The sequence below is a fragment of the Hyaloscypha bicolor genome (genome assembly GCF_002865645.1).
Source record: "Hyaloscypha bicolor E unplaced genomic scaffold K444scaffold_182, whole genome shotgun sequence".
Classification (NCBI taxonomy): domain Eukaryota; kingdom Fungi; phylum Ascomycota; class Leotiomycetes; order Helotiales; family Hyaloscyphaceae; genus Hyaloscypha; species Hyaloscypha bicolor.
In genome coordinates, this window is record NW_020194684.1 from 6,196,668 (window position 1) to 6,224,415 (window position 27,748).

The 27,748-nt window shown below is 46.8% G+C and overlaps 9 protein-coding genes across 9 annotated transcripts; 3 read left to right on the forward strand and 6 right to left on the reverse strand.

The window, feature by feature from the left end:
• Window positions 1-1,254: 1,254 nt before the first annotated feature.
• K444DRAFT_637454 (uncharacterized protein) lies at window positions 1,255-2,056 on the reverse strand (the record flags this gene model as incomplete). Its single annotated transcript, XM_024884124.1, has 4 exons — window positions 1,255-1,274; window positions 1,316-1,688; window positions 1,812-1,947; window positions 2,010-2,056. 4 exons carry the CDS (start codon window positions 2,054-2,056, stop codon window positions 1,255-1,257), a joined length of 576 nt encoding a protein of 191 aa, XP_024729175.1.
• Window positions 2,057-4,027: 1,971 nt separating this feature from the next.
• K444DRAFT_257684 (uncharacterized protein) lies at window positions 4,028-4,799 on the reverse strand. The gene has a single exon (XM_024871373.1). The coding sequence runs from the start codon at window positions 4,659-4,661 to the stop codon at window positions 4,203-4,205; it is 459 nt and encodes a 152-aa protein (XP_024729176.1). The 5' UTR covers window positions 4,662-4,799; the 3' UTR covers window positions 4,028-4,202.
• Window positions 4,800-7,572: 2,773 nt separating this feature from the next.
• K444DRAFT_544613 (uncharacterized protein) lies at window positions 7,573-9,292 on the reverse strand (the record flags this gene model as incomplete). Its single annotated transcript, XM_024876068.1, has 5 exons — window positions 7,573-8,352; window positions 8,402-8,555; window positions 8,601-8,648; window positions 8,700-8,821; window positions 8,870-9,292. 5 exons carry the CDS (start codon window positions 9,290-9,292, stop codon window positions 7,573-7,575), a joined length of 1,527 nt encoding a protein of 508 aa, XP_024729177.1.
• Window positions 9,293-10,670: 1,378 nt separating this feature from the next.
• K444DRAFT_621408 (uncharacterized protein) lies at window positions 10,671-12,014 on the forward strand. Its single transcript, XM_024881901.1, has one exon. It carries the CDS (start codon window positions 10,778-10,780, stop codon window positions 11,996-11,998), a length of 1,221 nt encoding a protein of 406 aa, XP_024729178.1. The 5' UTR covers window positions 10,671-10,777; the 3' UTR covers window positions 11,999-12,014.
• An 842-nt stretch (window positions 12,015-12,856) lies between these two features.
• On the reverse strand, window positions 12,857-13,798 carry K444DRAFT_669872 (uncharacterized protein). Its single transcript, XM_024887567.1, has one exon. It carries the CDS (start codon window positions 13,740-13,742, stop codon window positions 12,876-12,878), a length of 867 nt encoding a protein of 288 aa, XP_024729179.1. The 5' UTR covers window positions 13,743-13,798; the 3' UTR covers window positions 12,857-12,875.
• Window positions 13,799-16,831: 3,033 nt separating this feature from the next.
• K444DRAFT_509970 (uncharacterized protein) lies at window positions 16,832-17,134 on the forward strand (the record flags this gene model as incomplete). The annotated part of the gene is made up of 1 exon (XM_024873429.1): window positions 16,832-17,134. A coding segment is annotated over one exon (303 nt), but the record flags the coding sequence as incomplete, so codon positions are not given.
• Window positions 17,135-17,672: 538 nt separating this feature from the next.
• Window positions 17,673-18,707, reverse strand: K444DRAFT_637460 (uncharacterized protein; the record flags this gene model as incomplete). Its single annotated transcript, XM_024884125.1, has 1 exon — window positions 17,673-18,707. The coding sequence occupies one exon, from the start codon at window positions 18,705-18,707 to the stop codon at window positions 17,673-17,675; it is 1,035 nt and encodes a 344-aa protein (XP_024729181.1).
• Window positions 18,708-21,325: 2,618 nt separating this feature from the next.
• On the reverse strand, window positions 21,326-22,663 carry K444DRAFT_621409 (F1F0 ATP synthase assembly protein-like protein Atp11). The gene is made up of 2 exons (XM_024881902.1): window positions 22,453-22,663; window positions 21,326-22,393 (listed from the first exon to the last, which is right to left on the reverse strand). The coding sequence occupies exons 1-2, from the start codon at window positions 22,623-22,625 to the stop codon at window positions 21,646-21,648; spliced, it is 921 nt and encodes a 306-aa protein (XP_024729182.1). The 5' UTR covers window positions 22,626-22,663; the 3' UTR covers window positions 21,326-21,645.
• Window positions 22,664-26,103: 3,440 nt separating this feature from the next.
• On the forward strand, window positions 26,104-27,326 carry K444DRAFT_648102 (ZIP zinc/iron transport family; the record flags this gene model as incomplete). Its single annotated transcript, XM_024885425.1, has 2 exons — window positions 26,104-26,372; window positions 26,420-27,326. 2 exons carry the CDS (start codon window positions 26,104-26,106, stop codon window positions 27,324-27,326), a joined length of 1,176 nt encoding a protein of 391 aa, XP_024729183.1.
• Between the last annotated feature and the right edge of the window lie 422 nt (window positions 27,327-27,748).

A 27,748-nucleotide genomic window follows, 5' to 3' on the forward strand; every position in this document is an offset into this window, starting at 1 on the left:
AGTGCTAAGGGGTTTTTGGCATTGCTGTGTGTTGCTGATATTGGATCCTATGGTGTCTAGATTGGTGATTCTTGAGGGTACTTTATTTGTTCATCTGCTGCAGAAGAGCTTTAATAAGTAGCTTCCCAGCTAAGAATTGTTGAGATAGCTCCTTTATTAGAGGAAGAGAGTCGCCAGCTAGGCTTGGGCTAGCTTCCTGAGATCGGACAGCATGTCGAATATTCCGGGGGTTTCAGCTGATCCCTACTCTTGCTGACGCTGTCCCCTACTATGATTTAGCGTATGCTCTCCTTAAGCCCTGCATATGCACGGGCGAGGAAGGAGAGGGGTGGTCCCGAGCTTGCGAGGGGGGCTTAAGGTTAGGGCTTAAGGTTAGGGCTTAAGGTTAGGGGTTAAGGTTCGGGTTAGTCCCGGGGGTTGAAAGGGCGGTGAGAGCCCCCGCATTGGGATGTATTAGAGTGTAAAGACCCTGCGGGGTTAGGGGTTGGTATATGCCGAATATATGCCAGAGGCGAAAGGTCGAGCATATGCTAGGAGCATGCCTGGCGGGCTGTTGGGAGGAGGTCGGGATTAAAGGAGGGCCATAGAAGAGAGGGGTAGTATTCCTTTAGTAAAATAAGTATTTATTATATCTTAAGGTCGAGCATAATCAAGAAGTTAATTACTACTATGGAAAAATACAAGGGTATTTACGCTAATTAGTAATAGGGGATAGCATAAGCAATAGTAGACTTAGCTTCCGGCTCAATATTCCAATAGCCTGGATATAATGAGATTAGCAGATTTCCATTTTAGGTTGCCTTTGAAAGTTAAAGGCGGGCATGTTAGCAGCATGGGTAACGAGGAAGCATTTTCACGGGCGAGTTGGGAAGAAAGTCCACGTTCTTTTCAATGCAGGCGTGCTTGATTTTCTTGATTGCTCTGTTCAAATCCGAGCGCCAATTCGGACCCCTTGTTCTCTCGGCTAAACCATCAATGTGATGGGCGATGCAACTCCTCTAAAACACAAATGCATGTCCTTTCTCCCCCAGTGTCAATATGTTGCTTGCAAGATTATCCTCTCCTCATCCAATACGCCCCAGCCATATCCATTATTTCTTTCCCTTCTTGCTATCGCTAACTCATCAGTTCGGGTTGGAACAAGCCGCGACGCAGTTTATTTCTTTATGGCCGTGATAGTAGCAATGCAACCTATTCCGTTCACGGTATCTTCGGGGGTCGGAATGGTCTTTGTCTCTGTGTTGTGCCATATATTCAAAGCCGGAGAGAAAAATCTGAAATAGCTTGAAGTCATTCTGAAATATTTCCCACAGACCTTTGCACCGATTGTCCTCGCTGAAATAGAAGGTATCGCCTCCATCTTCCGAACGCTTCTTATTCTCGAACATCTGGTACATCTTCAAATCGAAGGCCCACGTCCGGAGCATAGAATCGGTCTCCGTAAGTCCCCAAATCTCTTTGAGAAGTTCATCGCTGATAAACTGATTGTATTTCTTGCAAGTGTCTTGGATTCGGTCCATAACATCATCAGCGAGTTTTGTAAGGAAGATCTTGGTCGCAAAGATCCACAGATGATACAGATTAACCAAGTACGACTGAGGGTGTCCAGCGGGAAGTGAGGATCGGTAAAGCCAATCGACGAAGAACGAGAAAGCTCCAGGATTGTCCTCGGGCAAATACATGATTCCCTGTAATTTCGAACAAGTCAGCATTGGCGCAAAACACATCGTTCCAGGGGAATCTAGATGCTGTGTTAAGCAAAGAGTAGTGAAACTGCAGAAAAATGAAACAGTATCTCCAAATCAACGCACCTCACGGCCTTCTTTAAACTTTCCATTAAAGGCTTTTTCGAAATAGTCGGCGGATCCGCAAATGAGCTCCTTGTGGATTGTGAACTCTTTGCGTTTCGGACCAACATAAATGGTCACCATCTTGTTGCCAAGGTTGCTAGGATTGCTATCAGTCACATGGCCATTCTACTTTAGGATTTTGGAACGATCGGAACTTACGGTTCCAGAGCCACTGGTGTTGTTACGGGGGGAGCCTCGGAAGCCATGGTGAACAGATTGTTGCTCTTCAAAGGTGAAGAGACTGGCTGTCTCAGCGACTGCGACCAATCAGCGAGCGCTCTTGAATAGTATTTTCTCTGATACTGACCTTGGCTCTGCTCTGCGGTTCTAGAAAAGTTGAGAGTCCACTGAAATTGAGAGGTAGTGGTTCGTTGATGGTTGAGGTTGTCGAGGGGAAGAGGAGGCTCGAAGATGATTGGAGGATATGGGCTTGCAGCTTGATAGGTATTCGCTTGAGCTTCTGGTTAAAGCAAAGGTTAGTGCGAAAATTGAATTGGTGAATGTGCGGCAGGAAATTGCTGGCAAGGTGAGAGAAGTCAACGACACGAGGTGACTTAAGCTTTGTTTCACGGCGAAGGTAGAGCGTGCGATTGGGGCAATGTTGCCATAGCTTTTAGGGTCCAAAGACTGTCAACGGTGTGTTTTTCTGGATTGAATCTAGCTTTGAGAGTAAGTGGATTTGGAAAGCGCTGGACTTCTCTTTTTCAAGGCTTTCAAGATCGATTTAAGCATATCACAGCGAATCAAATCATTAATTGTACGTACCCCAAAGCGGGACATTGCTCCAACGATCAACTTGATTCTCTTTCTTCATACAATGGGTATTGGCTCTCCTGCCTTGCTAAACCCCAACTCCGCCCGCTCCAAATTGGCAACTTCCCACCCCACGAGATGAGGCCTTCTTGTTTATATCTGACTTCCTCAGGAATCGCTTGCTCTGTTCACAACCCGGCAATCAACTTCCTTTCCGTGGCAGTGAAAGTAACAACGATCAAATTCGTCTTCTTCATCCCGATCGCGGGGGTCTGTAATATGAACAGATGCCTTTCCCTTAATCGCATATATGAGTCGTTTCATTAGCATTTCCAAGAAATGGAAGTCATTGCAGTTGATAGCAATCTCATATACTTTCTTCATATCTCTCTTCATCACATATGTCGTGGCAATGTCATCGTCCTCATCCTTGGAGGATCTGGAATCATACTCGTTCTCGCTCTGCGAATTCTCCTCATTCTCATCCAAGTATCTGTTGAGGTAGGCAAACACCATTTGATAGATGAGGAAGTCTCGAAGTCCCTCCCATTTTGACTTCGTGTTTAGCAGGACTTTGGACACCAGATCCACCGTTATCAGTTCATCTTTCAGGTCGTACTTCTTAGCCATATCTTGAATCGAATCCATCGTCTTGTCCTTCAACTCCACGAGACAAAGTTTCTCGGCGAAGATGTAGAGGCCGTAGAGATTGTGAAGGTGCTCTTCGGTATTGCCCGTGGGTAAGGTTGATCGATAGATCCAGTCGACGTACAAGGAAAATGCCCCAGGACTGTCCTCAAGCATTACAATTTCGCCTTTGTGTGCCTCCTCAAAGTCTCTCATAAACGCTCCCTTGAAGAACTGGGCTGATTCGCACAGTAGCTTCCTGTGGACGATGAAGTCTTTGCGTTCTGGGCCAACATAAATAGTGACCATCTCCTTGCCAAGATTCCTCGTCTTATGTTAGATTCATTGTACTACGGATGTTGGAACAATCAGAACTTATGATTCCAAAGAAAGGATTGTTGCAGATGGCGCTGAGCTGGGAGCAGCTATTGCGAAAGCACTGCTTGAAGACCTGCTGGCCGCAGATTGATCTGCTGCAGATGCCATTTTGGACGGCTCGAGAGGATGCCAGAAGTGTGAAGTTGATTCCAGAGTTGGAAAATTGTTGGTTGGTGGGGGAAGGAGTTGCGGTACGGGCAAAGGAGATCTCGGATCTCAACTATTTAACCTCGAAGTTTTTGGTGCATTCCCTTGACAAGGAAAAGTTTCTAAAGTCAATTTGAAAAGTTGTCGAAGATTCACCTGATGAACTCAACTTCCTGTCAGCCCCAGATTTAATAGACCGAGAGGTCGCCATTCTACCAGACCTTTTACCAACAATAAAAATCAGCTGAAGTGGATGTTACGAGACGAATTGAGCGCATTTGATTATCTACCAGCAAGATCTAATCCCCAAATTACTTTTCACCTATCAGGCCATGTTCCGTCAACGGTCAGAAGAATCCTCTCACTGCAGAAATGTGATTGTGAAAACGAAATCTATCCTCAAGCCAAGAAACAATCATGTGCTGATATCCTCCCTTTCTCCGCCTACTATTTCGTTCCAGAACCAACTCCCTCAAGGTTACAGACCTCTCCTTTAGCATGGGTATGGAAAAAGCATCTCACAAATCCACCTTTCTCGCCACGTAATCTAGGGTCAACAACGCCCTCGGGACGGAAACGAGCACTGTACTTAAATTGAGCTTCAAGGTAATCACCCAAAAAATCGGGAGTAGTACTGGCGAGATAAGCAAGTTTCTGCGCCTCAGATTCGCCGTCGCTGAGTGCTCTCACACTTGAGCGCGTGAGGACGCTGTAGAGTCCGGGGGTGCTTCCCTCGTGTGTGTTGGTGTAGATCCGTGTAATGTTCTTTGGACCAGGGAGTATACGGTGTTGGGCTCCAAAGTCTTGTATTGCATCCATTACTTTATTTTTAAGCTCATTTATGCTGTATTTTTCGGCAAGAAAAAACAGTGGATGGAGGTGGGTCATCTCAAAGCGTGGATGCATTTCTTCTGCCTTTGAGCTGGAGAGGAGATATTGAGGCAGTCGATCCCGGTAAATGTAGTTGATGAACAGCTCGGAAGCTTTGACATCGTCATCCGGAAGGTACAATCACTCTCTCAGCTTCCTTGAACCTTCCGTTGAATGCTTTGGAAAAGTAGTCGGATCGATCGCAAATCAACTTCTTGTGCATGGCGAACGCCTTTCGTTTTAGACCAACGTGAATAGTGACAATTTCAGTACCCATTGCCCTACTCCAGTATTAGCATAAGACACCGATGTAGCCCCGAAGCTCCCTAGGCGCGAAAATGGCTCTTCAGGGGTATTGGGTAATGAGATTGAATTACTTACTCGGCACTGAGTTGGAATACCCTTAGGCTCAGGATTAATTTTCCCTTTCGCTGGTTCTGTTTTAGTCTGCGAACGTGAGCAACTGCTGCTTTAACTTGAGCTGAGGCTGAGCATACCTGAGCCGAGGATGAGCATGCCGGAGCAGAGCCGGAGCAGAGCCTGAGTATCCTGAGCTCACCCTGAGTCAGCCTGCGCACCATAACGCGGAACCCATTTTAGCCTCCTGTGTGCCCCGGCTACGGATTCCTTACAGAATTTTGCCCGGGAATCCGTTTTTGCTACCTCGCAGGAGATTTTGGATCCCAACAGACGATACGCCGGAGACGAAGGCTCCTATAGTGAGAACACTTCCAATATAGTCTGTCTCACGAGCATGGTCTATTAGAGAGACTCCTGGGCAGGGGTCTTTGTTAGGGAGCATAAAGAGGGGTGCAGGTGGCACTGGAAGAAATTATGGCTTAAAAATCTCGAATGTTTTCTAGTCGCAAATCTCAAAAGTTTTGTAATACACTCGTGGTCACAAATCTTGGTCACAAATCTCTAACTTGCAAATCTCAAAAGCTTTCCAATGTTCCTTAGAATCAATATTGATTATTGAAGGCCTACTCTTTTCCCCCAAATGCTATGCTAATGCTGTACCAAGGTTCCCCACCCCCGTCCCCTTTTTTCCCCCCAGAGTTTGAGATCATGAATCTGAGTAGGGCGCCAGTGTGACTGGGAAGTATTAATACTAGTGGTGATGACTTCTAAGAGATACCACTCCTCCCCCCAACCTCTTTCGCTCCTCCGCCCACCTCTTCCTCTCTTCCTCCCACCTCTCCCTCTCTTCCTCCCACCTCTCCCTCTCCTCCCTCCTCTCCCTGTCCCACCTCTCCCACATCCTCTCCCTCTCCCTCTCCCCCCTCTCCCTCTCTCTCTCCCTCTCCCTCTCCCTCTCCCTCTCCCTCTCCCTCTCCCTCTCCCTCTCCCTCTCCCTTTCCCACTGCTCCCTCGCCCTCTCCGTTTCTGTCTGGGTCGCGAGACTATAAAAGTAAAGGATTAGTAACAGTAATCAAAAGTATTAACAAATAATGACCTGAAGGCTCTCTTAATCAATCGAACAACCCAGAAAATAAATGAGGACCAAAAAGGTCCTAACACTGCAAGCCCGAGGGCTGCAATCGTCATCCCCCACCCCGAGAGAGTTAAGCAATGGTTTGAAAGGCCCATTGCGGTGGTGGTAGTGGTAGTGGTGATGGTGGTAGTGGTGATGGTGGTAGTGGTGATGGTGGTAGTGGTGATGGTGGTAGTGGTGATGGTGGTAGTGGTGATGGTGGTAGTGGTGGCTATGAAGGGAAAAGAGAAAAGAAAATGGAAACGAGAGGGAGAGGTGGGCAGTTACGCCCTCTAGGTTGAGGGGAAAGAAAAGAAGGAAGGAAGGAGGGAAGGTGCTTGCTTACTGCCACCGTGCGATCAGGGCTGGTTGAAGCCGCTCCTTCCACCAGCGGAACTGCCGCCGCCGCCATGACAGTGATTGTGGCTGTAGTCTAGGAATCAATATAGTTGATTCTGTCATTTCCTTGGTTTCCTATGAAATAACTCGTAAGTGTATTCTTTATACTTCGAAGCCTCTTCCTCCTCACCTGGGTATTACTCAAATACAGAGACTCTAAGTCTGCCATTATTCGGTTGGTTTTGGGGGCGGGGGGAATATTTTCATTGAGAGAGAAAAAATTAAAATAATTTTAGAGTAGGAGAGATAAAGTGTTCTCTTAAATATTTCTTCTCGGGAACCGAAACGTCATCAACCAATGAGGGGAACTGAAATGTACGTCATTATCCGCTGCGCTGCCACCAGGGACGAATTGGCCCGTGCACATCTAAGCGAACTGAATCAGCAAATCATATCGCCAGATTCATTGATTTAAGACCTCTGATTTGCTGCAATTTTGCGGTATATTTGATCACGGAAATTCGTCCCTGGTGGCAGCGCAACGGATAGGGAACCGAAATATTGAAACTTTCAAATCTCGAAACTTTTTCTAACTTTTGCAATCTGGCCCCCTGAATTAATAAAAGAATATTTAATTCTCTCTTCCGGTCAGAATTATCCCTAGGAAGTTCTTCACTCTGACTAAGATACAAGCCGCGCATCTCCCCGGAACAATATTTTCAGAGCCTTCGGCTCTCGGAAGCTCGTGTCACAGTAGCTAGACACATCTTCCTCGTTGCCCAGAAACAACTACCATTCAATCACCCTCTGCGACTCCCTATAAAACGCCCGCAGCTTGTCATCTGCATCCACAAATGAATCCCTCATTTCTCCTAGTAATCGCGTAATGAGCTGGATATTTTCTTCGCAATCCCGCGAACTGTCAGCGGCAGCCCACTGGATCTCTTCGGCAGCACCTTCCACCTTAAAAATGCCCATCGTATGACATGAACCCTTGGCAAAATGTGCGAGGCTGAAAATAGAAGATAGATTATTACTGCCATCATTTCTGAGAAAATCGGAGAAATGCATTAGCAATTTCAAATTCATAGTGACCCGGGATCTCCAGGGCGAGTAGGCTAGAAGTCTCGAAACTCACAAGGCTTCCTGTATCTTCCTTATTGCATACTCGATCTGCTCCAATCCATTTATCATTATGCTTTTAGAGAATTCGCGTTCATCGTCGTCGTCCATTTCCATAAAAGATTCAAAGGTTGCTGCATCGACAGAGTCACCGAAAATTTCCAGGATTTCTATATCGCCAGCGTCACTCGAATCTTCTGTAGCAATTCTGTCCAATACCATTTTATCCTCATTTTCCTGGGCTTGATGGATTTGTTGGTCTGTTCTTGAGTCAAATTCTTTTCCCAATTCCCACACAGCTCGTCTCTGTCGCTGCACAACATTCACACGGCGATAATACTTGACATCTTCTGTTTCGTCGTACACTGTCATCGGTGGCCGTGGAGGCGACAGCCTCTCCGATACTTTGCGAGCATGAGATAGAGCTGCTGATAATTCCAGAAGGTCTCTAACACCTCTCTTCTTAGGCTCAGCGCGTGGATCTGTGGGTGGCTCTTCAATCTGAATGACTCGTTTAAATGTTAGTCCACAGTTAGTACATTCGACGTCTTCGTCTGTATGTTGTCCAGATGTGTAGTTACAACTTGGACAAGAGTTGAGCTGCTTGGTCTGCCTTTGGAAAATCATACGCATCTCAACGCGTTGACCAGGCATTAAGCAAGCATCCCAATGTGTTGAGAGGTTAATTGGGCGCTTATTTGTGGCATCCAAGAGGATATATTCACCATTATCGATCTTTCTTGGCCCAGACGGTATGTTCTCGAAATTGATTTTCAGCACAGCTTGGAGGGCCTACATGGGGATTGTGAGTAGGGGAAATCTTCGAGTAACGCCTGCTTACCTCCCTAGATCGAATAAACTCCAGGTAAAAGGGAGCGTGTCTTCCGAGAGCGTCGATCATATAGACAGGTTGCTGACGCTCAATCTGCCTTGGTATTCGAGTGATGATATTCTGAATCGATAATACGATTTGAAAAATTCTGATATTAGTAGCCCTAAATCTCTTAGTGACCGGATGAAGAATTTTGCTGTGCACTTACATGATCCTGGCGGTATTCTGAATGATTTCTTGTCCTAGTGCAACGCCTCTACGATTTTCTGGTTATTCAAGTGTGATGGGCACAGATGGAGAAGCATACTGGCCAATGACAGCAGTCATCTTTACCAGCTTTGCCATACAACGAAATGTAGCATCTTGAATAAAACTGCTTATTGCTTTATGTTCCGCAATGCGTCTGCGATCCTGATTCCTGAGATTGTTCTGACAACGTTAAGTTCTTCTCGCTCAACTTCCAATATGTGCACGCACCGTTTGCAAAGCTGTGGTGATGATAGTGATAGACTGTGTATGAGCTGCCAAATCGGCTTTAAATCTGGCAAGATCCTCCTGCTGGCACATTGCCCATTTGATTCTCATCCAGCCATCTTTCAATCTTGACGTCGAACCGTCCGTTCGTAAGTGTTTTTGATATGACCGAACCTTCGTCCAGAAAGCGTCTACCGTTCGCTGACATTGTGCTGCTGACTGACGGAGAGCAATATACTCAGATCGCTGTTCTTCTTCGAGCTCCATCTGCTTCACCTGGAGTAAAGCTGTCTCGAGGCTGTAGAGCTGGCTGACGAGCTCTCGATACTGAGGACCGGATTCTCCGGATTCTCGTAATGCGTTGATGACTGTACTGATCACCTCCAAAGCAGCAATGAAGTCACCTACAGAGAATCCAAATGACATGATGCCAAAGGACCTATTGTTACTCTCTGGCCGAGAAGATAGGAATTGATACTTTGCTGCGCATGCGCGGGGTTGGGCTAGGGAAGCCTCTTGCGTCAGTGGCTTCTTAGCAGAAGTCCCTCGAGGAAGAGGTGAACACGCCAAATGATGGTCTATGTTGCGCAGACCATGAAACAGTTGAGACGAAATTAAGAGAACGGAAGAGCTGCAAAAACTGTGCGGAAATAATTTGGATGTTTGCAAAACAATGCAGGAGCCCGGCGTTTATGGCTCTTTTTGCATTTCCTGCCCAATCAACGGCAGAACGCTCGGTCAGGTGGTTTTGGCTATGCGAAGCTAAAACAACATCAAGTTGACTAATATGCTTGCTTGAATACCATTGGAACGGAGATTGAATAGTGACAATTGAATTAGGTTATCGGAGAACTTTTGGCTCTCGAACGCCTAAAAATAAGCGGCGTGAAGCTCCGAGTGAAGTGCTGACCCCCTCTGTGCGCCTGCACTTCCGCCGAAAAATGAAAATGCTAGGCGCTTATTGGCACCGTCTAAAGAGCAAATCGTAGACACTAGCCCTAGCTTTGAAGGTCTCAAAGGGCGTAACTAACGGGGAGGTAGCAACTATCATACCCGGTGCCAGTGAACCTGCTCCCGCACGATATAAAATCGAAGCGTAGGAATCCCAAGCTGCGTTCTAGATCGGAGCTGGCGGAGCCGGAGCCAAAGATCATGGTTGGTGAGGGGGGTGGGGTAGACAGAAAAGATGACGAAGTGTCGAGCAAGTCATGTGACTAGAAATTTGTCGAAGTTCTGTTATGAGTCATGACTGAATGTACGGAAGGGGGTTGACAAAAGTCATGACCACCCGCGGCAAGGCGGTGAGAGGTTTGGGCCAATCAAAGCGATAGGATGCTGGACATTGCCCCACAAATTTCCACTTCTAGCAGTGGCAGAACCAGGGGGTGGTCATGACTTTTGTCAACCCCCTTCCGTACGCTGTGTACGGAAGGCTGTGGAACTAAGGATCAATTACGGAAAGCCGTCAATTGACCAAGCGAGCGTACGACTGGATGACTATGACTTACGACTCGGCACGTGACCACCCCCCAGAAATCGCAGACACCCACACACCACGCCCATATATCACGCCCTCTCCCTGTACCTCTATTACTACTTCAAATATTTACTCTCTTTAATCCTTCTCTCTCTCTCTCTCTCTCTCTCTATAAGTATAAGGGTAAGAGAGGGGAGATATGGGGAAAAGGAGAGTAGGGGCAAGACATGGGGACCTTGCTAAAAATTTACGTCACTAAATTTTTAGGGGATAATTCATGGCCAAGGATCATTGTTCTTCCCCGTACTTCTTGCATCCAACATCACCTTCACCTTCACCATCGTTATCACCTCCGAACCGACAACACACACCGTCCTCGACGCTGCGCCTCATCATACCCTTCTCTCTCGGCGGCAGATACTCCCTACCCTACAATGGCATGGCGGTGGCTTTGGCGTTCCTTGGAACGGATGACGGAAAGCCATCGCCAACAGGAGGACCGCACGGGCTTCCCAGACTCGAGATCCAAAACGAACACGAACACGCTGAAACTCTCTGATCTCCCACCCGAATTGATTATTTTGATAGCAAGAATGCTTTCGACTCAATCCGCTGCATGTCTCTCTCTCTGTAACCGAGCTATGAGCCAAATCCTTGGTCCCAATATCTGGCGTTGCTTGAAAATTCAAAATCCAGGAATTCGTGCTTCCTTCCTCTCTGACTTGTCAAAGGATCTTCCACAGCACTTTGTCTGCTATCGCTGCGTTCAGCTACATGCCAGCAGTGCAGTCCAATGGCCCCGAACCATTCCAAAGGCCCTCACTCGTTGCCTGGGGGAAGAACCTGCTTTTGTGCATTGTTCGCAGTCAGCATCACTGCTAAGATTTCCCCATATCCAATTGGCAATGAATCGACATCATCTTGGGCCTAGCCATGGGTTTCCTTTGGAAGCTTTTCAGAGCGCTGAGGTTATAGAGAGCGATCTGTATGGGAACATTGTACTTCTATCTGTTGACGCCCACATTGTCTCCAACGAGCTTCTCATGCGATCCCAACAGTGGGTACTGCTGCCACACAACAGGCGCGACGAACTCGTTACTAAGCGTCTCTTCCATCATATCTGTCATCATATATGGGCTCTGGGTAAGGCAGGGGACAATTTACCGACCCTGATGAAAAGTCGACTTGATCTTCTCGAAGAACAAGGTCGGTGTTGTACCTCGACTGCGCAGTGCTTGAAATGTCCAATGGATTTCGTTATGGATGCTGTAGATCTTGGGGAAAGAGGTATCGCGGGCTGTCTCACAAGGTGGATTAATCTTGGTGCCGGCTTGCATCCAGCAGATCCAAAATGGCGAAGCCATCTCGGCAAATCGCTGCCTCGAGAAGTTACTTATGAACCGCACGCCCTGGGCAGTATTCGCTCGAGCTTCGAGAACCGGACTGCAATACCGTTTAAAGACTTTACTGCTAGGAACATATACAATCTCTTGTCAAGGCGTGAACGCAAGCTCATTACTCGCAGAGCAGATGGGTTTATTTGGAAATTGGTTTGTAGTGACCCGCATCGGTGGTGTCTTGAGCATGCAGAGCAGAGCTTGGGATGGGTCCTTGCTCGCATTTCTCAATCCTTGTCAAGTAAATATTGCCAGTAAAACAACCCCTAAGGATGATGCATCATAGCATCTTTTCATTGTTGATTCTTGTCAACTTTCCTTGGCACTGATCAAATTCTCTCACAGCTAAGGTTCGCGACATCCCGATCGGAAGGGGCGCTAGTGTCCTCGACACGTAAGTGCACGATCGGCTTCTCTCTTCCCTCTTTTCTCTCTCCACCACCTTCGAAAGTTTCATTGCACGCATGATAACTTTCTGTACTTTTACGCATTTTCATAATCCCAGGAATCTGCGTTACAATTGAGGTCAAGATGACAGCAGCTCTCGTTGCAGCTTGGGTCGGTGCTTTCGTGGCTCACTAACCGCATGGGAAACAGGAAAGAGAGAAAATTGATCGGCAATGCCCACAGACTCAGGATCAATGTTCTCTTTCGCTCGTTCCGTTTTATTAGTCTCTGGGCGTGAGCAGCAGCCGCTTTGACCTGAGCCGAGGGTGAGCAGGCCGGAGCAAGGCCCGAGAAAAGCCTGAGAAAACACTGACTAAGCATGAGCATGCATTAGGGAGCTGTTTTGATACCTTCAGGCGACTGATCTGGCTCCCTTGAAGCCTGCTTATACTTTCCAAGTTCTATGTTATTTCCCGTCCTAAAGCGCAATTTTTATTTTGGCTCTCTTACAACCGGGATTCTTTCCCAAATATTCATTTCTGTTGAAATCCTAATGCTGATTCCCTAGCATAACTACATCACGTCTAGTACAGCAGGTATTTAAAAGGCTTGCGAAAAATGAGATACTGAAAGTATATTTACTACTCCTATGAAAACATGCCCTTGAAAGAAAAAGAAAAGACGAATCATGGCCCGCGTATACCATGTCCAAAAAAAACAAAATTTCATCGTATCATGATTTTAAATGTTATAGCCAGACAGCAGCTAGCTCTGCCGTAATGCGGTCAAGCGCTTGTAGATCTCCAGCTTTTGAGCCATGTAAATCACGTTCAATCCAACCCTGCGTATTCCCCCCTCCAAAATCAACAATCCAAGAGTCGTCAGTCACTTCATCTATCAGAATGTTCGCCAACTTTGCATCGCCCCAAATGACATTGCGAGCATGGAGCGACTGCAGCGTTTCCTGAATCTGGCTCGTCCACTTCTCCTTTCGTGCCTTGCTGATAGTGATTGCTGGTGAAGGAGCGTCTTTGTTTTTGGGAACCGTACCACCTGTGATTCTTGCACAGGCCAAGAGATACTCAAGATTGTGGCAAAGAGAGGGAATATAGTTGGTCAGAAACCCAACAACACCCATTGGCGATGATACGAAGCCCTTGAGTTGTGGAACCCTAGCCAGCGGCCCTTGCGCCGAAGTTTGAACGCCGTACAGCTTTTTTATTTCGTCGGTTATCGAATCGTGCGGCTCGCTTCGACCCAGTTTGGCAACCATGGTTTGACCTTCGACGTTCACTTTGTATACGAATGGATACAACCCAGTGATAACTTGGATGTCAGAAATCATGTGATGGGGAAGATTGAAGGCCAGTACTTGGGGGTCCGTGATGTAGGCATGCGAATCATGTACAGGGAGGTCGTCTCGCTTCACGACTGTTAATACCCCTTGTTTAGTGACGAGTTGTAGGTTGATGGTTTTCGGGTACATCCATGAATATAGTGAAGGTTTCTTTCCTAGCGCTTCTGTACTTGGGGCAGGTGCCTGCATCGTTGATTTACAGACTTTAAGTACATCCTTTTCGATCTCTGCCACTACAAGGTTTGCTTCTTCGAGCATCCGTTGTATGTCTTCTTCATTGTCGCCATCGCATTGTCCGGCTGACTCCAACGTTTGGAGGTCCGCCTTTCGATAGAATTTATAGTATCGTAGCCAAGGGGAGTATCGGGAGAAAGTAAAATGTCGAAAACAATATTATTGTATTGGTAGACGTAGTTGAAAGTGTAAAATTCGGTATCGTATCCGCTAGAACGTCAGTGTGAAAGGACGGGATGGAAAGTTGGACGGGATTGAGCTGTCATCGCGGCTAGTTGCGTTATTCTCAGGAGAACGGTGGAAATATGAGTCTGGTAGAGTGGTTTGGTCGCAGAGAGAAAAAGGATTAAAGGATTGAGAATTGAGATCGAGGCGAACTTATCAAGTTTTGTATCCCTTCGTCTGGTGAGAAATTACTAGCGTGGGCGGGGGGTCTCGCTTGGTTGACTGGGCATAAATTATGGCTTCTGTAATTTTATTAGGTGCCACAGCTCTGGCTAATACGCTAGTCATGTCTCACTAGACGATGGGCTAGCGTGTCCATCCGCCGCGCCACTAATTTCACAACGTATCACTTTGTAAGTTAGTAATAACTGTACATATTTTACTACTCAAAAATATTTTTAGATTCGGAGTATAATAACTGCGTACACATCGGTTTGAAATAATAGATACAAGATCTGTGTGCCTCTGCCAACCCCCCTGTTTGGTTTGCGTAGCATTCTCAAACTAGGGTTATCCGCCCAAAATAGTAATTTTCGTGCTCGACTCTCTTTAGGATGCATGTAAGCACCCTTCTAGGGCAGCCCTAAAAGGGTGCTTATGCAAACAGAGTATTATTTTGCCCCTTCTAACCCCTCACATTTAAAATTCGTTAATTCTGTGAGTTTTTCCTTTAAACGCCCTGTTTCTTATATGCGATCTCGCGGCCTTACGTACATAGTTGCCTCCTTAGATACAACGCACGTCTATTGCTTCTCCCTAAGGTATGCCTTTTATCAAACCTTACAAATGGCTTTATTTTCTATACCTATAAATCTACCTAAGTATAAATATGCCCCGTATATAAATGCGCTTCGTACGTAAATGCGCTTTGCACGTGAACGCACTCCAAATATAAATATGCTCTAAATATGAATGCGCTCCGCACGTAGCCACGCGCCTTCGGCGCGCTACTGGGTATTCCAAGCCTATATGGTCATGTAAGCTCCCGGTATTAGTAGAAATGAGCTTAGAACTTCCAGAATTAGTATAATGGCTAGTTATACCTTGAAGTAACTGCGTCCGAAGAATAATAGGTTAATATACTATACGACGGCGTATGTGCTTTCTTTGCTTCAAGTCAAAGTAGTCCGAAATCCAGTAATGTTATTGGCTGCTTTGGCTTGAAGTAGCTCAGGTTGCTCAGGCGAGTTGACTGAGCCGAGGGTGAGCTGAAAGTGATTAGCGACTGAGCAAGAGCAGCAAGCTTACTAACCCCATACGACGCACAAGAAAGAGAAAATTGATTCACGATACCTTGGGAGACGCCATGGTAATAGTTCGGTAATTAAGAACGGCAGGAATATCGTGGGAACAAGTGGCAAGTTTGTGCCTGTGGTTGTGATAATTTGACTCAAGGAGTTAATGCGATGGAGAGGGCTTTCTTCTTGATTTCTATCGGTGGTGCCTTGCGAGTATCGACAGGTTCGTTGTACATAAGAGACTAGAGCAATCATTTGACGATTGCCCTTTGACTACGGATGGGTCGCAGCTGACGTCGTGTGGATTCGGGAAAAGTGTTGTTTGGTTGAAGTTGAATGGGCCAAGAATGAGTTCGAGGCGTTTATGTCAGAACTTCAATGTTAGTGAAGAATATGATAGTAATAACACTGCTTTTGTTTACACCGCACTATTCAGTGTATCAAATGAATAGAGTAAAATAGAATAATGGTCGTTACTCTTATTTTATTCAAATATTACTCAAGTTATTTATGAATAATCATGAATAGCTTGAATTAGGCACGTTCTATGCACGTGATAAGGCTAGCCTAGTCGGGTAAGATTCTGGGGGGGGGGGGGGGGGGGGGGCCGCACCTAGCGCCACCTCGTTACCCAATAAAGTGATAGTGGCGCTGAGTAGGCAAATCGGATCTCAATAATACTAAAGAACTTCTAGAACTAAGAAAAATCATAATTCCGAGGAAAATAATTAGTTTATTATTATAGAAAATTAGTATCTAATTAACCTTCTATGAGTACTAGCTTAGCTTACATAAGGCTGCTTAATATATACCTTAGTTCTTTTAAACATTTAAATATATGTTAATTTATTATAATTATATAACTTGCACGTGACTTCAAATAATTATTTTATTTTACACAAGTTATTTAAGATATTCGTTACTCATATTTTGTTCAAGTTATTCATGAATAACTTGAATAACTTGAATAATCCTTTGACACACTGTCACTGTTTTATAAATCCCAGGCTACACAAGGTTTCAAGTGTGTTTTCACTACAGAATCACCTCTCCAGCCCAGGCATTTTAGTTCTCTCTCGAAAACACACTCAGAACTTTCCGACATTCTGCTGACGAACCATAAGACCTCTTGAGTCCAAGTAAACCCGCAGTGCGGTTTTCTTGGAGGTTCAAGGGGTGAAAGAGAGTCTTTCCCCTCACCTCTGAGATTTTACTTGGAAGTGGTGGATGAAAGGGTTAGCGAGATTTGCCGAGACGCCAGAGCATTGTTGTTCTTTCCGCAACAAAAGCTCAACCTCCATTGTTCCTCCTCTCCAACAATAATCAGCCAGCAATCGCGATTTAGTTGGACTAGTAGCCTTTACTCGATTGCAGCTGATTCGACCTCGGCTACAATTCTCACCTACCTTCGAAGTCGTTTCCATCGGGAGGTCACCCTTATCGAGGGTTGAGACAGCTTTGACGATTGTACCGACCTGGACTGGAACATTACAACGGGCATTATGGCGTCGCCTTCACCATCACAGACTCCACGGAACACCCCGAGTCCCCAAAGCACCATGATTCTGACTCCTGAGTAGGTTTGGCAAGCCTTGCTTCTTGTTTTACGTGCGACATGGCTGTCTAACTAGGAATAGGGTTCTAGGCAACGAGATTGTCACCCTTTACGTTGGTTCGGAGCGCAAGCAATTCACTGTGCATAAAAAGCTACTGTGCGATCGATGCGAATTCTTTTCGAAAGCTTTCCGCGGCAACTTCCGAGAGGCGGAGAAAGGAGAGATGTACCTTCCTGAAGATGATCCGGATGCATTTTCCCCACTCGTCGATTACTTGTACCGTGGGGTTCTCCCCGAGGCCAAGGATAATCAGTGTGCCACCCTATTGGTGAAGCTCTGCATCTTGGCTGAAAAGCTGTGTCTGTTGAGGCTAATGGACAAAGCTTGCGACGCTGTTCATTCCTACTCTAGCTTATCTGGGAGGCTGGTTACGCCCAACCACATCGCTCACATCTATTCAAGAACCCATGGTGGCAGGTTGAACATGGAAAAAAGATAAATATGTCTAGGGAGAGCAAAATAATGGCAATGGTTGACATGTTTGGTCCCTGCGAGTTTCATACCCACGGGGATAAGGAGGAGTGCTATCTGAACGGAGCTAAGTAACAGGACGCAACTTGCGAAAAAAAAGTGGGGGAGCAGGACTCAATTCGGAGATGGCATGGACGAAAATCTCGGAGTGGTAACCTATGGCACGGAGATAGACATAAAAGGACCAATAAAAAATGTAGCAGACGTTGCTGGTTGCTGGCGATATCTAAACCTTTCATTGAATTTATTCTACAGTTATGACATTCAGAGAGTACCCACCGTGGTCGGGAACAATCAAGACCTCTTGTTAATTATCAAGTCCAACATATAAATCAGACACCCCAGTGCATTCAACCCATCTCAACTACAGTCTCTTCTCCCCACAATCTCATATCATCCGAGCTTTATGCCTTCTTCAGCAATTCTCCGATCTTTGCCATCAAAGCCTGAATGTCGACGACGTCGATTCCCTCTGCCAGAATCTCTAGCGCCTCAAGCGGCTCTGTGTATCCCACCAAAGCTTCGCGAGTGTCCTCCCCAATCGTGGAAAACAACCAGCCTAGGCACTTTCGCTGCATAATGACAAATTCCTTTTTCTCTTCCTCGTAGATACGGCAGGTGGCTTTGTAACCCTGTGCAATATCCTGATCTTCTGCAGTGTTCACACCAACAGGTTCGACAGGTGGTGAAGGATGAGTTGTGTTGCCGCCGAAGACGTCCCAGATGCCCTCGCGTTGACAAATTGCTTGGAATTGGCAAGTGAAGGCGTCGTAGTTGTATGGATTCAGTTGGAAAACGCGATATGCAATGGTGCGGTCTAACTCATTGACATAGGGACGCATGTAGACATCAAGCTCGTATGCTGGAACTTCATCCTCCCTCCCCGTGAGAGCCTCGACCTCAAGAACTTCTGGTCCAAGATCTTCTTCAATCCGATCCACGGCGTGGTACCCATCAGAGTTCGTTAGTTCCCCGTCCCATTCCGGATGCAACCAGGTAGCGGTCCACGGTGCGTACTTTGCGATCCACACTCCACGTTTCTTTTCTTGGGTGTAAGTGAGCGCCTGCTTGCCAACCATAACCTCCACCAAGTCTTTGATCTTGCGCGAAGTTTTCTGACGGATCAAAGTCTTCTCCTGAGGGCTGAGAGATGAGTCGTTAAAGCCAAGCTCAGTAATCAGCGCTTGAAACGCTTGCTCGTGTCCGATCACCCCAGCGGCGTTCTCCTTGACCATCCACTTTATAATATGGTTGCGCTCTTCGGACGTGAAGAGGAACCTTCCTGTCTTCCGAACACGCTCAGACATGGACAGGCTTAGGTTTGCGCGTTCCTCGCTGGCTGTTTCGTTGCTGACACCGGGAATCCTCGCCTGATAGGAAACTTCGTGACGACCTGTTGGGACATTGATTGGAGTCCAGCCCGAGACTTGGGGAGCCATTGTGAGCTGTGGTCTTGGTCGACTTGGAGGGAGCGATATTATGACTTGCTTGGTAGAACTTTCGCGTCAGTGACCTGGTTGCAAATATAAAACCCGATCGGAGGGTTATCGGCAGGGGACACGGGGTAGCCTCGTGAAGAGCTTCGTTCCAAAAGTGCCAGCCTGTCCAAACAGGCGATAGCGCTTGATACAAGTGGAACCCCGCTCTTGATTTCGGAGTATCTCTTTTCCTGCCGAGTTAGCTTTTCACATGAGAGTCTATACGGAGGCTATGGAGGTACCACTCCAAGGAGCCCTCGAAGTCCAAAAAATCACGCTGTTTGATGTCTAATTCGGCCTTGTACATTTGGCTGCAAGTGCAAGAGACCCTACCACTTAAGTTGCTCAGCTTGCAAAGTAAATGGCCGGTACGCTTCCGGATTCGACCCACTAACTTGGAACACTTGCGTTTCTATTCTAAATGTCTCCAGCTTCCTGAAAGGCCGGATTTGGGATCTCGAAAACAAAGCCGGACGCTCGAAAGGGGGGCGACTCGGTACGCACGGACCACAAAATAAGGGAGCCGACAAACCGGCCATGGGTTGATCCGTTCCGATATGTGAGAGGCTCCAAGTGTTGGCGCACCTTATGTAGGGTCCCTGTGGATTGAGTCTGAAGAGGTGGAAGACATGACATCTCAGAAGCTGTTGGGTGAAGCAAAGGGACAAGCTTCATCTGCACTCCATGGGGGCAACTCAAGACCAGGAGAGCGCGATTCACAGGCGATGTGGCAGAAAGACGACGTCGTACTGAACTGTTCCATAATTTCTCTCCTGGCCTCTCCGAGTAGTTAAGCCCTGGTTTCAAAGGTCTGTTGTGCATTCCCTATTGCTTTCAGATCTGCGGGGCTTCAATGACATCCTGACAATGAAACTGCGAACACCAACTCGTCCCAAATATCACCCATGTTTGTTCATTTGCACATGTACACCATGCCATAGTTGTTCTCTTCTCGTATTGGCGGTGGAATCATACTTGAAAAGAGCTCAGGTGTTGAAGGAAATTTTGTCCAATGAACAAGAAAGAATCAATTCTTCGATTTCTTCCCTTCCACTCTCTCTCCGTTTGCGTTGCTGTACTATCATCGGTCAAATCTGGCGGGCATCTGCTTGTAGAAAAATCTAGCATAGGTTGTTTATTTGTTAGCAAAGCGTCCCCGGCTTTTCTATCGAGTGGCATGGTATTTCACAGCCGCTTCGTGGGACGCTCGTCGCCTCTTCGCTCAGCGAAGAGGGCGCTTGGTCGATTGCAAGGCCGATGGCTTCCATATCCTCGGTTGAGCCTGGGATTGATAATAACAGGATCGGGGTGGTGGCTTGGCTTGGACCTGGACTTTGTTCGGCAACGTCCCTTCCGGCGGCTGTAGAATCATCAGAATCCTCGCGGATATTAGAATCTTGGCCAGGTCTTTCAAACAGCGGAGCTTGGTACCTACATATTAGGTCCCCGCCCCTGAATGTTCAAAAGAAGCTGGGCACATGAACAAGAGAGGGCAAAGACGATTGTTCATCAGAAGCTGGTCGGATCAAGAAGGGCTTCAAGACCCTGGGCTTGAATGGCGCGAGGGCTTCTCAGGCTTGCTGTCCAAATGGAAGGGGCTCACTGGTTGTGACGCTATGGGAAAGATGGAGGTTTGCGGAGGAGGACGGCCCGCAGGGAGAAAGGACGGGTGTATATCCACGCAAAGGAACTAAAACGAATGGGGAAGGGGAAATAAGAAAGAACTGCGATTTATAGACATGCATGGGCCTTCGATAGAGAAGAGATCTGCCGGGAAGGACGTTGCAGGGGGGAGGTTGGCTCGGCGGGGAGATGTTAGTCGAGAAAGTATATATATTGCTAGAGAAGCGGTTTCTGCGCAAGAAAGAGATAGTCGAGGACTTGTTCAAGCTGAGGTACGTTGCGGATGAGCGCAAGGGAATCAAGAGGGTTGCCAGCTGGAAGTGAAGATATGTAAAAGAGTGAGCAATTGCGAGCTCAGGAATCATGAAGAGCGCCCGATGTCTGAGCGTATGAACAAGGATATTGAGGTCTTGTTGAAGCTCTCTGATGAGATTGCTGTTGGACGAGGTTGTGTGGTGGAAGAGGTTCCTTTTATAGACGGGAAAGTGCTGGTGGATGATCTAGATCGAGGGGGTACTAGCGCCGTTTGCGAGTTCCTCGAGGGAGGGCTTTCCCGTCTACGAGGGGACCTGTTCAAATTGGTGATGTTCGCATAAATAACATCGTCGACATCACTAACCTGGTATTGAAATAAGACGAAATGGCCTTGCAAGATGAACAGCAGAAGGGAAAAGTCAAGGAACAACTCTCCGCCCGGGAGATCCTTGATTATTGAAGTCTAACAAGACTTCTTGCCAGGACTATAGTCTTAGAGAATTTGAATTCTTTGGGAAACGGTAATTGCTTGAACCCTAAGAAGTCCTAGTCGTTTCGGAAAGGCACAGGTAGATGAATTAACTTTGAAGGTCACAAAGTGATAAATATCGAAAGTGGCAAGCTGAGATTATATGATCAATAAATCTCTCAGAAATATTAGGAGCGAACAAGGAACTGTTGAGAAGAATTCGAGAAGTAAAGGCTTGCAAACGACCACTTGAGATTCTGGGCATCCACGCTATCCATTCTAACAGGAACTTTGTCGGCGATCTACAGAGAAAGAGATATTGGCAAAGGAAGAAGAGTGGATTGCTTACGCACGAGCTGCCGGCGCCTCGTCCTCGTGCAGCCTTCTTCCCAAGATTACGGGGGTTCGGACTTTAACTCTGTGCTCCTGCTTTATTTTCGTGCCCTTAAGAGCCAGAATCGTACATCAATGACCAACTCCGGACGCCACTCAAACCCCAGGTCTTCTAAATTTTGTACACCTGTCCATATACAACATATCCCTACACCAAGTCTAAACGATCTTCTCAGCTTCTTCGACCAGATCTTCTATTTTGAACGCCGGGTCCCCTTTTCCAAATAATTCCAGCAGTCGTTTCCTCTCGCTTTTATCTCCACCAAATCCATAAAATTTCTGCAAGCACATCACCAACCACTTCGCCTCATCAACACTCACTCCCCTTCCCTCCACCACCTGTCCTTGCAGCAACACCACACCCTTATCTTCCGCAAGCTCTAAATGGTGCGTGATAGTCGTATGTGGCTGGCTGAACTCGCCCCTCAACTTGAATTCTGCAAGATGTGTGAAAAGTACTGTCACAGCGTTCTCCGCAGGGAACGTCCATTGCAACAAGTGGATCTCGGCACCTCGCCCCTCTTTTGGCAAGGGGAGGATGAAATGGGGATGTTTCTTTGCTGTAGCTTCGAGCGTCCGGTACACATCAATTGGAATGACGGCGCATAGTGATTGGGCATCATTAATGTGCCGCAGACGCCATATTGCTTCCAGTTCTTTCTGGGGCAAGGCCTTGGTCTTTTCCAGGTCGAGGTATGACGAGAGGGTCTTGATGCCCGGCGTCGACGAAGGGAGTTTCTCGGCGGGTATTTGTGGGGCTGGAGGAGGCGGGGGAAAGGGTGATGAAGCTATCGAGGATGCAGTAGGGGCATTGGGTATGGGAAGTGGGATCGAGGCTTTCTTCTTGAGATGCTGAATTTTATCTTTGTAGGCTTCCTTCAATTCATTGATGTCCCGCAGACCTTCCCTGAATAATTGCGCAGTCAGCAATCATCTCATGGGATACACTTTTGATGAACGCCGTACTCTTGGGCCTTTCTGGCTAGCTTCTCTCTGTATTTCTCAAGCACTCTGTCTGATTGTTGGGTGGCAAGGAATCGAACATCGTGGACTTGCGCCCATCTTCGCTGGGTCGCTCGTAGATACGGAGCTGCGCCAGATATAACATGGCGCAGCACAGGTACTCTGAAGCTTGCCATGCCGAAAGTTGATGAACAATGGTGCAGAGATGAGAGTGGTGTTTCTGCTGAATGTTTGATACGGTTCAAATAAAGTCTGGGCCGAGGCGGCCGCTTCATCATATGACCCGGCTACCTTCGGCCCCTTGTTTTCGGAACCCCCCTTTCTTTAGCGAAATGCTCATGGCCTTCCGTGACGTGCAAGCGAGAAAGGCAAAACACGAAACCGGATTTCATGATTCACTCCTCCCAAAACCTGTGCCGCAACTCTACGAAAAAGTTAACTACTAAATTTTTAGTACTGATAACCTATAATTTAGCGACCGTGGCCCTATAATTCAGTGATTAGAAGCCTAACTAAAGCGCTTTATACGCGACTCTTAAAGTCGCTTTCTACTTCTTGCTTTCTACATTTCGAGTTTTATCTTACGCCGCCGCCCCCTCCCCATCTCTTACTCCTATAATTATATAAGAATTAAAGAGAGAGAGTAAAGATTTTAAAAATAGTAGAGGCTTAGAGAAAGGGGGGCCATGATGGTGGGCATGGGCCATTTTTGGTAGGGAGAATCATGGTTTCATGTTTCTCGCTTGGGCGTCATGTTCTTGCTATACGGCTTTCACGAAAGAACTACTTATTGATTTACCCGATAGTGGGGTCAAAATTTTTTTTCTAGGACGCTTGTGCCTCTTGAATCAGTCACCTACGCCAAAGAGTAATTCGAGTGACATGTCCTAGATTCAAGACGCATTTTGCTGTGTATCTCAATAGTGATTATCAGAAACTCAATTCCGAATTCGTACGCTTTATTCGTCGTGACAGAAGAATGTCCTACTCCACACATGGTCGCACATCCAATCCCAAGAACTACTAAAACGGAAACGCACAGTGAAGCCGGACCAAACCAGCTAAACCAGAACTGTGATACGAACCTAGCACCAGACAAGCCATCTAGCTAGACAGCTCGCGAAACACCTTCTCGCAATTCTACTCGGAGGTTTCAGCCATTAATGAATAGAAAAGGGAGCGAGGCCATGGCAACGAGGATCGACCGTGCGTCGGTCCACTCGCCCAATCTAATAAAAGCATAGATATACTCTATTCTGAGTCTGGCCTCAGGGCCTGCTCAACTTTTCTCCTCTATATTTATTCTCTAGCTCTCGCTATCTGAGCTTTCTTCTCGCGACGTCGGAGTCCTGCTTTGTGGGCTTCACGCTTTTATTCGACTATGAGGATTTCCGCTTCTGCTTTCTCTTTTATTGCAAAGGCAAGAATTGGTTTTGGACGAAGGCTGAGGAGGCAGCGAACGCTTTCTCCGTAATAGAGGCTCAACAGTTGTCTCTTTCTTATGCTTGAACCACCTAGTAATTGTCTTCTTCATCTTCCTAAATAGCACAGGCCATTGCTCTAACATGAATTTGGTACCGACAATAAAGTTAGCTACCGTATCTAGCTGCTCTAATACGAGAAAGTTTCTTCGATAAGTCACGTTGGAGGCAGTCGGGCGAAATACCATGTTCCTAATAATACAATTAAAGGTAACCGGATGACCACTGAGACTTTGCGTCAAGGTTCCTTAAAGTCTATCGAAATCTTGGCTTTGCATCCTGCCTCCTGCCTCTATGACCCATGAGACGGCGAGCGGTATCTGTAACTGGGAATCAAGCAAGCAAACTCCGGGAATAGTCGGACCCTTTTCTAGTGAACCAAAATGGAATTTACATCTGAAAGGGTCCTGGTCACATCTTTTAGCTTCAAGTGAAGCCCTTTAGGGCGAACTTACCCTGTCTCGGAGGTCCTCAGCCCAATCACCTGTATAACTGGACTTCTTTTCCCGATGGTTATGATCTCGGCGGTGGCGACGAAATCTTTCATTACTGAAATCGTAGGGGTGGGTCATTCTACCTATCCCATCGCTATCTGCGGATGAGTTCATAGATACATCTACAAGCTTGCTTTGGATTTCAAAGACACCGCACCTAGAAATTAGAAAGCAGCAATAGAAACAAACTGCCCTATGGCTACTTACTTTTATTTTCCCTCCCAATCAAATATTCTTCAGACATAAAGATTCTCGTCAAAATCGGAGCTCTCTCCGCCTCAACTTTGTTGAACAAGTTGTATTTATGGATGTTGATATCCCATATTTGATCCACGAATTTTAATCCGCTTTTTCTGCTTTTTCCTTCTCCATTATCTTCCGTCTCTGCTTTCTTCATGCAGGTATGGTCGTGTCAGTTGCCATGCAGGTGACTCTCCCCTTTTGTTTAGCTCAGCTGCAGAGGCATATAATCCCTCCGCTAAACCGCACTTCTTATATTTTGGACATTTCAATCTATATCAACTTGACCCTCATATTTAAAAGCCTAATTACATGCCAAATACTACCTTGTTCATGCAATTGTCAGGTCGAGGGGCAGAGCTACAAGCTGATCCCTCAAGGCCCAAAATTCGTCTCGAGGTTGCTGTCCAGGAGGCTTTGGATGAATGTGTGTTTGGACTATGGTTCTATGTTTAGTGTCAATACAAACTTAGCAGTCCAAGTTCGACAGAGGATCGGACTTCGAATGGCAAGGCTGTGTGTTACGTGGAGTTGCCAACATCCAATCAATTCCGCCACTGTTTCATGCTCAGCCGAAGGCACACTCGTACTTATGATATAGTCTGCCCAGTTCAAGACAAGAAGCAGGAATCAAATAAAGAGCTATAACAAAATTGCTGCTCTTATGGGCAGATATCTTTCCTTAATCCTTCCTTAATCCTGGAAACCCGGATTTTAGTCGAGCCTAGTATAATTATAAAAGCTTGAATTAATTATATATAAAGAAGGTGTCGTATGTACGGGTACTAGGGAGCTTAGCTGAGCTTACTCAGCGGCCCCTTTTATTTAGCTAGATCCAGAGGCTCCCTTTAGAGCTTCTTTTAATCAGACAACCACTTATGCAAATCACTGTTCCTTGCTATTTTGCGATAGAAGGTTACTTAAACTAGAACTAAAGAAAAGGTAAGCCCACAAATATAGTCTAGATATCACGTTGCTTCGGGGAAAACCAAATTCATGTGACTACCCAAGTCTACCTAAAAACAACACGATTTTTTATGTAATACGGCTTGCCGTACCACAATGACTTTCCAAGTCCCCAGTAATTTAATTTCTTTTGGTTATTCTAAACAAGGATTATCAAGCCATTGAACGGTGTCCATGGCTTCAAGTCCGTGTGGAAAGAGCAGGGTATTTACTAGCGTGACCATCAAGGTGTCTGTACCGACCCCCATCATTTCCTACAATAAGAGAACGAACCCGTCACCTTAGCCACCTTTTCACAGATCAAATTTCCTTCCCGCCTTCTTTTCTACGATCACACGAATTAGGCCGTAGTACCCGGCCACCTATCAATCATAAAAATCGATACAAGACTTGACGTTGACCTCCTCACATTCCATCTTACTCCTTTCAAACCTCCCACCAATCGCCTGCAAACAACCTTCTTCTCCGCGGCAATGTCTTCGGGTTTCGATCCCACAAATGTCAATCTTGATACCGCAGATCTAGCGGCAGTGGTTTGCTACCTCGAAGCTGCGGGAAACGAATACAATGGCCGCTTAGGCGCACGCATCTCGGCACTCTTCGTGATTCTCATCGTATCTTCCGCTGCAACCTTCTTCCCGGTCATCGCAGCTCGAGTCTCGTGGGTTCGAATCAACATCTATGTGTATCTCTTCGCTCGGTACTTTGGAGCTGGAGTCATCATTGCGACTGCTTTTATCCAGCAGGTTATCCTCCCTCACCTTCGCGCTGTCACTAACCAATCAACAGTCTCCTAGATCCGGCATATGCGGAGATAGGCCCTAATACATGCGTAGGAATGACGGGCCACTGGGCCGTCTATTCCTGGCCGCCAGCTATTGTCCTCGTATCTGTGATGTTGATCTTTCTCTTGGACTTCGTAGCAGAGCAGTATGTCGAACGCAAATACGGCTTTGCACATACCCAGCCGAATGTCGAGAGGCTTGTCACCGATCATCCCGGTGATACGGAAGGCGCCGAACCTCCATCTCGATCTCGGTCCCTCACCCATCAGCAACTTCATTCAGGCGATCAAGACGAAGAACTTCATATTGCCATATCCCGTGCACAGGAGCGCAAGGACCAGCCCGCCAGCAAAGCTGCTGAGAATGCCGACATCGAGGAGTCATCTTTAAAACAAACCGAAGAGATAGAAGAGCGCTACTTCCAACAACAAATCGCCGCGTTCCTCGTGCTCGAGTTCGGTGTGATATTTCACAGCGTGATCATCGGCCTCAACCTGGGCGTAGCAGGCTCCGAATTCAACACTCTATATCCCGTCCTCGTCTTCCATCAATCATTTGAAGGCCTCGGAATCGGGGCACGGATGTCAGCTATTCCGTTCCCAAAACGTTATTCTTGGTGGCTCCCGTGGTTCCTGTGCGCCGGATACGGCCTCACGACACCAATTTCGATCGCCATCGGTCTTGGATTGCGGACGACTTACAATAGCGGCTCATTTATAGCGAGGGTCGTCTCGGGAGTCCTGGATTCTACATCGGCTGGGATTCTGATCTATACTGGACTGGTGGAATTGTTGGCGAGGGACTTCTTGTTCAACCCTGAGCTGACGAGGAGTTCAAGACGCTTAGCGTTCATGGTTTTCAATGTTTTCCTTGGTGCAGCTTTGATGGCTTTGTTGGGGAAATGGGCGTAATGGACTGTGGTTACGTCTTCCAGCAGAGCATTAACTGGAGGGGGAGAGCGGGTTTTTCGTCACGATAAAGGTCAGGAATAAAAGCAGCTTCACTTTGCGTATTTCGTAATAGAGGCCAATAAGGAATGGATGAGAGCCTTGTGGAATTTGAAATATCACCAATGTCCAATTATCTTCGTCTGGACTCCCAGCATTCTGCCAAATCAAGGAGTGAATGGCCGTGGTCCAGAGGGGTTCTCGCCCACCAGTATTCAGCCAAAAGAGTGAATGACCAACCATCCGCGATATCACCACAAGCAGGAACGACCCCCTACCCTCCCACCTTCAGCACTTCGTTATAAGAAAGTAGTGGTAGCTGAAAGCATCGCGATGATGCGACTAATGTACGACACTAATGCTACGAAACTGTGAGCCTCGGGAAC